Raw genomic sequence first — 9797 nt, forward strand, 5'->3', positions numbered from 1 at the left:
GTATTTTGGTGTTGACATGGGAGGCTTTGGTCTGTCTGGTGTGTTCACTCAGATGACGAGGTAACAGTGGGGAAGTTCTATGCCACCTTCCTGATACAGGACTACTTCAGAAAATTCAAGAGGCGCAAAGAGCAAGGTCTTGTGGGAAGGCGGTCGTGGGAGAAGCTCAACACCACCTTGGCTCTACAGGTCAGTTAAATACAGAGTCTCATGGACCTGCCCAATTAGCATACTGAATTCATTAGACTGAATGTTACTGAACATTATTAATTTAAATTACTCTTAGTGTTTTAAAAATCAGCTTGATTAATATATAGATCTAGACTTTAACAAATGCCAGACTCCATAAAGTCAGAAAAAGATAATGTTTATTATCTGTCCTGACTTTTCTGCCTTTTTGCCTTTTCATAGCCTTCTCTTCTTATGAATCTTCGGATTAGTATGAACTTGTCATAGAATAAACAGGGAATACAATTAAATGATTTTATCTATAATAAAACTTGAGTATCTGTCCAGATGTGCTCTGATCAGACCAATAAAACAAACAAATGCAGCATGAGTGTGATCAGTGGGGATTAACTTGCCCAAATGTTTTCTGCACCTCTGCATAATAAAATTCTGCTACAACATTCACAGACACATTAAGGAGCAGTTTTACTCTAACTTTAATTTAATTTTAATCCAATAAACCATTTTTTTATCCTCATAAAAACCTTCAACATATTCAGTATGTTCCACATTCTTTGTCCTTACACATCTACTGGGCTTCTGGTTCTTGAATCCCCAAATGTAGATAAACAAAACCATGTTCACACACACGCACAAATACAGTACATACATGATGCTTGGACTGGTTTCTAGGTTAGGTATTATGGTATGTGCTCACCTTGCAGGCTGGCCTGCGCACGCTGCATGACATTGGACCAGAGATCCGTCGAGCCATATCATGTGACTTACAGGAGGAGGGACTGGTAGACGTGACTGGAGAGGAGGAGGAAGAAATTTACAGGGTAAAAAAATCCTCAAAATACCCCGCTACACATTTTTTATACCTCAAGTACTTTGCTTTGTGTAGTCAAAAGCTCAGTTACCCGATTATGTCCCTCCAAAATTATCAACATACAGTACATTCAAATTATTTTTGTTAACCATTTTTTTTGGTTTGTGGTGTTTCTCTGCAGCGTAATGGTGGCCTTTTTGGTAACCATGTCAACCATGTTGGTGGGGATCAGCAAGGCTCATCTCACCCTACCACTGTCACTCAGCGGCCGCTACAGATCCTCCCCTTCTCCTGCAGTGCCTCCATTGCAGCCACCCAGATTGGCAGGAAGTCCGGCAGCAGCGACAGAGAGGGCGAGACAGAGATGAACTCTTCACCCATCCAATATAATCATCATCATCACACCTCTCTTCCACATGATTTCCCTCACTGTAATTCCACTTGTCCTCAATCGCCAATACCCTCCAATGCCAACCTCAACAATGCCAACGTGCCCGCACTTCTCTCCATGACCTCTGTGAGGCAGCAGAAGTGTTTACTACGAAGCCGCCCATCCTCCACCAGAAATCCATCTTCCACCACTTACAGCAAAGGCGTGCACAACAAGCCGTGGAAGTCACACTCCACAAGGTTAGCAAACAACTTTCTTAAAACTAATAAAACAGAAACAACCTGTTTTTATTTTATGTCATGTTTGTCATGTTTATTTGTCCTTTGTGAGATATCATCAGATGAAGCTGAAGCAAATAAACCACAATGTCTGTTTTATATATATATATATATATATATATATATATATATATATATATATATATATATATATATATATATGAAATCAAACAACTAAACAACTCTTTATAAAAAAAAACATCCAAGTTTTGAATTTTTTCAAGTTCCTTTTTTATTGATTTGTGATTGCATCAGTGATGACAAAGATAGACAAACAAGGGTACGTAAAGAACATATTTTTAAATCAGAGAGCCCCACATTACTAAAGAATTTTATCATTTCAGCTCTATTAAACTCATTTTATGTATTTAAAAGATTTTACAGTTTACTATCGGGCTGATTGTTGTCAAAGATTTAAGGTTTGTTTAAATTGCATATTAATTTCATCTGCATGAGCCTCGTTGTATTAAAAAAAAAATATATAGTATTTTATAAGTCAACAAACAAACATTTGCATATGTAAAACTAGAAGTTCTAAATTCTTCTTTCAATGTACCTGAAGGCATCATCAGTGATGTATCCTGGAGTCCTCGGGCGTTTCACATCTTTCAACATCATATACTCACTCCCAGTCGACCTTGCCACGTTTGATTAGATCACCACGTCTGTTCAGTTGGCATGCACTAAATCCTCATGGATCTCCAGAGGTCTGTCCACATGACCTCCCGATCTATGACCTACTCACAGCTTGTTCTAGGCCCCCCTCCTGCCTCAAACCAGCTGCCCTACTCACTCTTTCTTCTTCTACTGCACCCCCTGCACCCCCTCCTGAATCTACAAAAGGTTAAGTCAAGTCAACTGGACTGGGTTTAGTTTCTTAAAGGCATTTTCCTCTCTCATTCAGAAAAAAGTTTTTCAGCTCTGATGGAGATAGTGGGAGATTTCACTTGAATAGTCTATAAAATCTGATGTTTTAGGGTCTATGACTATCACTGGAAGTTATGACTCACCTGAGATCTGGTTAAACTAGAGATGGTTGTCCATAGTTTCACTTGGGACTAAATGTGAATAGGTATTGTCAGTCTCTTTGAGATATATGAACGCATGTGATTGTAGGTGGGTCAGCGTTGATGTTTCAGTCCTTCTCTGTTTAGGAAAGATTTCTCTACTTTGAAATAGATGGCCTATTTCACTCCCCACTTAAACCACTTGTCTTCCCTGTCACATATTGTTGTCCTTAAAAGTGTGTTCTTTATAATTAGGATGCAGGAAAAGAGCTGAGTCCTGACTGATGAGTTGGCTATCTCATATTGATCTGGTGGCTTGGTTTCACCAATGTATATCTGATTATAGCACCCACTGCACTGAACTTTATGCACAAGGTTGTTTTTTTTAGAGTGTGCAGTTAGGTCCTTAGGATGAACCAGTTTCTGTCTAGGAAGGCTGGGTTTGAAAAACACAGGTATTTGGTGTTTGTTCAAAATCCTCCCGAGTTTCGCAAATGTTCCAGGCACAGTAAAGTAGATTATTTTGTACAGTTTGATATTTTTTGTTTGCGATAAAGCAATAAAACATTGCTTGGCATATGCAATATCAGTGACTAAAACTTAAGCTGTCCTCCTCTCACATTTGTGCTATGAGTTTGAAATAAAATGCAGGTGGATAGAATTTATTTTATGCTGCTCCCAACAGAGAAATAAAGTTGAATGAACTGAATAATGATAAAATGTGAGGAAAATATAGTAAAAACAATAATACTGTCTCTTAAATTTGTAAAAAAAAAACAAAAAAAACAATCAACAATCTGAAGTTTTATCTACTTGTCTTGCAACCTGTGTTCCATGTCCTGCCCTGCAACCTGTCCCAAAACATTCCTCTCTGACGGGAACAACCCCTCTTTCACTCCATGGACCAGGACACGCTACTATGAAGCCTATGTTAGGTATGTCAGTCATTTCACAATTTCATTTCACAATATGCAAATTGTGGTAATACTTTGGAAACTTTTTATACTCCACTTGCACATGAAAAAGAAACATGATATGTGTGTAGCAACCAAATATGTAATAATAATAAAACTGCTACAAAATCATTTTTATTGTATGACATTATCAGTTTCAGTTGTAACATTTTCCAAGGATTTTTTTCATGCCAGGATAATTAACCAGCCAATAACATAATGACTTATTCTATAATTGGCTCAGAAATGTTATTACTTTTTTATTACATCATTGGCTTTTTACATTTAAAATGGCAAAAATTATTATTTTGTTGGTCGGTATTACATTATTGGTTGGTATATGTGTGAATTTGAAATCTTAAGACATGCAGCTCTGTGCCACTGTAATGTTTTGGCCAGTTGTCTCACCTCTGCACTGGATTTGCATTAAAAACCTCCACGAAACAGCAAATAGTAAATACAGAAAAACAAATATCAACATCAAAGGATTACATCTTGCAAGTTAATTAATGCGTTCTATAATTGTCAAAATAACAATGACTAGTTGGGTCTTTTGTATTGTCATAACAGGTCACAAAGAGGTAGAGGACTTCATCCCACCATCCGTCGAGAGGAGCCAGGGGGCGGAGACAGTGATGATGAGCGGGGTTCAGGAGAATACTTTAGTGGGGAGGAATTTCATGAGGATGACATCATGCTCACAAAGGACAGGTACTGTAATAGCAAAAGCAACTGTGATTACTGTTCACCCATAATAAAATACAACAACATTAATGTTAAGTCTTATTCCTCCCAGTGTTAGTGTTCCTTACATGGTGTACATTGCATGGTTACACAGTATTTAAAGTTTTTATTTTTTTTACATTTTTTTTCCTTAAAGATTGTCCAACACGGACTATAATGATGATGGAGAGGGGGATTATTACCTGTCCACAGATGACTACCAGCCTGATAGTTATTATGACAATGACAAACAACCCATCTGTCAAGATGGCAGACGGTCACCCAGGAGATGGTTTTTACCGTCACCCCAAGGTGAACTGTTGCTTTTTATAATTTGGGTGTGATTTAGATGAATACTTACTACACATATATTTACTGTCATAACTGTCAGTTTCACTTTATCGTAATTATTCATGGATTAAATTTGTACATAAGATGAGGTGTGGTTGTGTTTGAACTTTTCCTTACTTTTCATTTCATGTGTCTCCTCAGCCTCCCACTCCCCTACGTTCAGTTTTGAATGTCTTCGCAGAAAAAGTAGTATAGATGACCCTCCTTCTCCATCATGCACAGCTCTTCCACTACACCTAATGCAGCAACAGGTACCCACACACTAATCTTGTTAGGGGTTCCAGTTACATCAAATATGGTTGTGTTGATAGAGACCTGTTCTGTTTGTGCTCACTCAGGTGATGGCGGTGGCCGGTCTAGATGCCAGCAAACTTCACCGGTTATCTCCGACAAGGTCACTGCGATCTTGGGCCACTCCCCCTGCCTCCCCCATCAGTCGTGACTGCTCGCCCGGCTATACACCTCTAATACAGGTTTTGTACTGAACACAGCACATACATCCTTTCTACAAACAGAAAAATCTTGACTTTAATATGTATCACAAAAGAAGAAGTACTTTAGATAATCATACTAATCATAGTGTCTGTGACCTAATATTTTAAATTAAATTTTACTGGCTATAACTTTAGTGTTGTCATTAACAGAAATTGACCTATATATTTATTTGGAATGTCAAACTGCTGTAAAGAAAACTGCTGATTTTTGTTGATGGCACCAAAAGCAAGATATGCAGTTACTCTCATTTTCCTACAATCATTTGTCTTCATCTAATTTTTTAAAACATGTACATATTATGTTTGTGTTCAGGTGGACTGGCGAGGTCCCGGCAGTGTGGGCAGCCTCCCTGGAGCAGTGAAGAGGAGTTCGTGGTACACAGATTGCCATGATGGCTCTCAAAGCCGCAGCCACTCCCCGTCACGTCTGCAGCTACCTGCAGAAAGAGTCTCATACTTCCAGCAAAAGAGAGGCAGTGCCAACAGTCTGGTGGAAGCAGTAAGTTATAGACAGTCCTTAGCTATAAAAACAAAATAAACAGAGTTTGTAGGTTATATCTTCTATTAAATGCATAAAGTAAACACCAGTGTTATTGAATGCAGCTAAATTGTTATAACTGACAGTGTCATAAAGTGCTTCTCAAACTCAAGAATGAGTTATTGGTAGGATAGGACCTCCCAAGTTGTTTCTTATACAAATTAAGAAAGAGTCCCTCTTTGCATTTCGATAACAGATAATGGAACCATTGACACAGGTGGGAAAATCTCATGGCAACAGTCCCACCCAACACACACACCAGCTAAAAAAAAAGTATTAACCTTCACCAGTCACGTCACCTTTAGCCATTACTGCCACACACGATTAAACAAACACAGTGAAAACAAACAAAGGCTTAAATCAAATTTGTACCCACCTTGGTCCAACTGCACCAGTTTTGATGAAACACTGGGGATACACAAAAGTGTCCTTTAAGTCCCAACAATGGACTAAGTCCTTTAAATTATCATTAAAATCAGAAAAGTCATGTAATTTCCATGACATTTACCATTTACCATTTACCATTTACCATCCTACAAATGCAGCCATTAGAGATTCTTCCTTGATTTTCAGAAGCACCAGCTGATTGTGTTTTTGCAAATCCAGCTGGCTGTCCTGCCATCTTGTTTAAAAAATATATAACTTATCAGCTCTGCATTAGATGATCTTCAGACATTCTGACATTTAATGGACTCTGATTTAAACTAATTCATTTAATAATTTTCCCCTCTTGCTTCCAGCTTGATGATTTATATCCTTCTCCTCTCAGGTGTTGATCTCTGAGGGTTTGGGAAAATACGCCAGAGACCCCAAGTTTGTCTCAGCCACCAAACACGAGATTGCAGATGCCTGTGAGATGACCATTGATGAAATGGAGAGCGCTGCCAGTAATCTGCTTAATGGTAGTATGGGCAACGGCAACACTGGAGGAACAGGGAACGGTGTCAGCTCGGACTCGCATGACGTCACAGATATGAAGGACCACAGTATCCGTGACTACAGTGATGAGGAGCCAGACGTGGCTGTGAAATGTGAAGAGGACCTAACAGACGAGATGATATGCATCACTTCACTATAGCAGCGGCTCACACTGGATTATATTTAGGGTTTTTTCCAATTAAGTTTTTACTACTGCTTTAAAGTGAGGGGATGTCTCTGTTCAAGTACATCTTGCAAAAAACAGAAAATGCAAAACAGGGATGAATACGAGAGCAAAGTGCCTTGTTTTCTCTTTCTGTGGAGTGGAGAACAGCATAAACGGACAAATGGCTGAGTTTAGGGAAAACTTCTGCTAATATTTAAACCTGAAGAATCTGCTTGGCAGCCAGTCTCTTGTTAAACAGGAATTCGGGACACTAACTGGAAGTTGCTTTCTGATTTCTGATTATTAACATCTGTTTTATATGGCTTGAAAGCTTGTAAATTTAGTTTTTTTTTTTTTAAACATTCATTTAGGATGATGTACCTCAGCTTTAATTTGAGCGTGTTTGCATCCATGCAGCATTAGGAGAACAACACTGGAATGTTCAGCTGCAAGAAGGCCATAAATCCTACACTGTTTACTTAATATGAAGAGCAAATACAACAAAACAATGTGCCACCTCTCTAATCACCAGTAGACTGGAGCATATACACGTGTTGACACTAATTTTTTTTTTTTTTTAACTAAATAACTTCAGAAAACATAGACGTCAGAGGCAAACCCCGGGGAGTGAGTGGTTTGATCCTAGAGTTAAGCAAAATGAAACCACAGCCAGATGTCTTTAGCTCTTCAATGATTACTAAAAACTCCCTGAATTTAGTTGAATTTCATGTATATAGGTTTTAATTGGTCAAAGTAACAGCTGCTGATTCTTCACATTCTTATATCCTCACCTGCCTGATGCAAATTATACCTACCACTTGATATTTACATCAGGCTGATGCAAAGCCATCACAGCTGGTATGTTTGAATCGAGCTGCTGTAGGTTAATAATTCAGGACTTCAGGGTTAAACATAGCTTGTCTCCATTTTTGACTTGAAAAGGAAATGACATATCAGTAAAAAAAAAAAACTTTGTCCTCAGGCATATCCTTCTATTTCATGTGTTCGCTGAAGTCCATCCCTCTTTTATTAATATTCTCAACATCCCAAAAACAAACATTTAGGATAGTACAATGTCATAAACTGAAAACTGATTTAACTTTTCTGCAATTCAGATTATGCAATTCTTCATATTACATAAATGTCCTTGACATTATGGAAATACATTTATTCTAAGAAGAAAAAAAAAAAAAAAAAACTGTTGATGTTTGTCCTGTAATGTAATACAGTACTCTCCCATTGTTGCATGATACCTGAACTACTAATATATTTTAAGGAATTTCAGACACCTTCTTACATAATAAATTTATATTTTCTAATAATTCCCACACAAAACAAAGAAAGAAAACAATACCCAGGGTTCCTTTCAAGGTCACCTCATCTCTCTGAGGTCATATTTCATGGAACAGCTTCAAAGTGTTGCAAGAGTGCGGTTGAGGGGAATTTCACTCAAACAGGTCTTTGCTTGTTTTTTAAAGGGAGATTATGAAGATAATATATGGGCTGTTCACGTCTACATCTTGAGTCTTTAAAATTTCACACAGTAAAACTCAATTTACTTATTTATTTACAAATACTTTGTGATCTGTGCAATCAAAGGGCTTCTTTAAATGTAAAACCAAAATGATTGTTCACTGAGGACAGTTACACACACACTATCATTGCTATACATCTGGATTATAAGCATAGTTACTAAAGTTGTTTAAATGTGCACCATTTTTTGTCTGAACACGATTGACAGAAGCTACTGGAAGGACATGTGTCTGTATACAATTACTATCCACATACACTGAACACAATCACCCTTTCTCTTTCAAAGACTCACACCTAGACAGCTGTTTTGGGCCAACACAGATGATAAAAAAAGATTTATTTATTTTCTAACAGGATGCAAATTCAGACTAGTTTTATTCTAACTGTATAGGGTGTCTCAGTGTGACAGGGAAACTGGCTACACTTGCAAGAAAGGAGAAAATTAGATTAACAGACTGGCTACCTCAAATGTCCCAAAGTCCTGAGTAAAGGTTGCTTAATAGTGGTCAGATTAACTCTCTAAAAGCTTTTCCTTTTAACAATACATCACAGATGGGTCAATTAGTAACCAATATTAATAAAAGATAGATATCTTCCCTGTTTAGAAACTGGGTTTTTATAAAAATGCACCCAACAATTCAGTTTACTGTAAATAATTCTAACATGGAGACTATATTTTGAAAGGAGTTTATGGATTTCAGAAGCCATATTAAACACATGCTGCAAGCAGAGATTTACTGCATTTCCCCAATCAGGACACAGAGAGGATGGATGCAGAGTCAAATCTAAGTATTTATGGATGATATTGACTCCTTTCTATACCAGCTGCATTATTACAATAAAAATAAATAAGTTAAAAAGTCATTTAGAATAATAAAGTGACTGGTTTACAGTTACTTCAATTTCATTGTAAAAATCCATTAGCATTACACTACTAGTGCCATCCCAAAAACTCAGTGACATCCAGTAACACAGAACACAATCACGTGTAGTATAATTATCTAAATACATCAGCATTTACTTTTATCAAGACATGAAATGACAGAAAACTCAAAGCTCTGTTGTGCAACAGCTTTATTTTTTTCTACTGTTCCACTAATTTATAGATGTCTATGAAAAGATGATGATGTATAAATTCTGTACAGTGTTTGTAAAAAGTTATGAACTTGAAGATTTCTGCTATCTAGCTGTTGTAGACAAATTTTAAAAATTAGCTCTATTTACTTTGTAGCATAAGTACTAGTACCTTATAGATTTTGTACCAATTAAAGTAAAAAAAAAAAACAACCCGTTTTGTACATTTGAACTTTTGCCAGGAATTATGGCAAACCTGCTGTTTTTTTTTCATTTTTAATGATCACTGAATAAAATTCACGAGGACAAGGCCTGGACGGCTTGCTGACAATAACTACAAAAAAAAAAAAAAAAAAAAAAAAAATCAAACA

At 37.1% G+C, this 9797-nt stretch overlaps 1 protein-coding gene and 1 long non-coding RNA gene across 2 annotated transcripts in view; one reads left to right on the forward strand and one right to left on the reverse strand.

Moving 5' to 3' along the window:
* cacna1db (calcium channel, voltage-dependent, L type, alpha 1D subunit, b) overlaps positions 1-9763 on the forward strand; it is a 90773-nt gene extending 81010 nt beyond the window's left edge. The window contains exons 40-49 of the mRNA XM_042004362.1: positions 53-189; positions 894-1010; positions 1182-1630; positions 3585-3611; positions 4200-4340; positions 4510-4664; positions 4845-4954; positions 5042-5176; positions 5511-5696; positions 6505-9763. Of these exons, the coding sequence (XP_041860296.1) occupies positions 53-189; positions 894-1010; positions 1182-1630; positions 3585-3611; positions 4200-4340; positions 4510-4664; positions 4845-4954; positions 5042-5176; positions 5511-5696; positions 6505-6813 (1766 nt within the window). The 3' untranslated portion in view covers positions 6814-9763. The remainder of the gene's footprint in view (positions 1-52; positions 190-893; positions 1011-1181; positions 1631-3584; positions 3612-4199; positions 4341-4509; positions 4665-4844; positions 4955-5041; positions 5177-5510; positions 5697-6504) is intronic.
* On the reverse strand, positions 4225-6268 carry LOC121651907. Its single transcript, XR_006012526.1, has 3 exons — positions 5038-6268; positions 4821-4939; positions 4225-4343 (listed from the first exon to the last, which is right to left on the reverse strand). It is a non-coding gene; the product is annotated as an uncharacterized LOC121651907 (long non-coding RNA).
* Positions 9764-9797: the final 34 nt, after the last annotated feature.

This window comes from Melanotaenia boesemani, chromosome 13 (assembly GCF_017639745.1).
Source record: "Melanotaenia boesemani isolate fMelBoe1 chromosome 13, fMelBoe1.pri, whole genome shotgun sequence".
NCBI classification, from domain to species: domain Eukaryota; kingdom Metazoa; phylum Chordata; class Actinopteri; order Atheriniformes; family Melanotaeniidae; genus Melanotaenia; species Melanotaenia boesemani.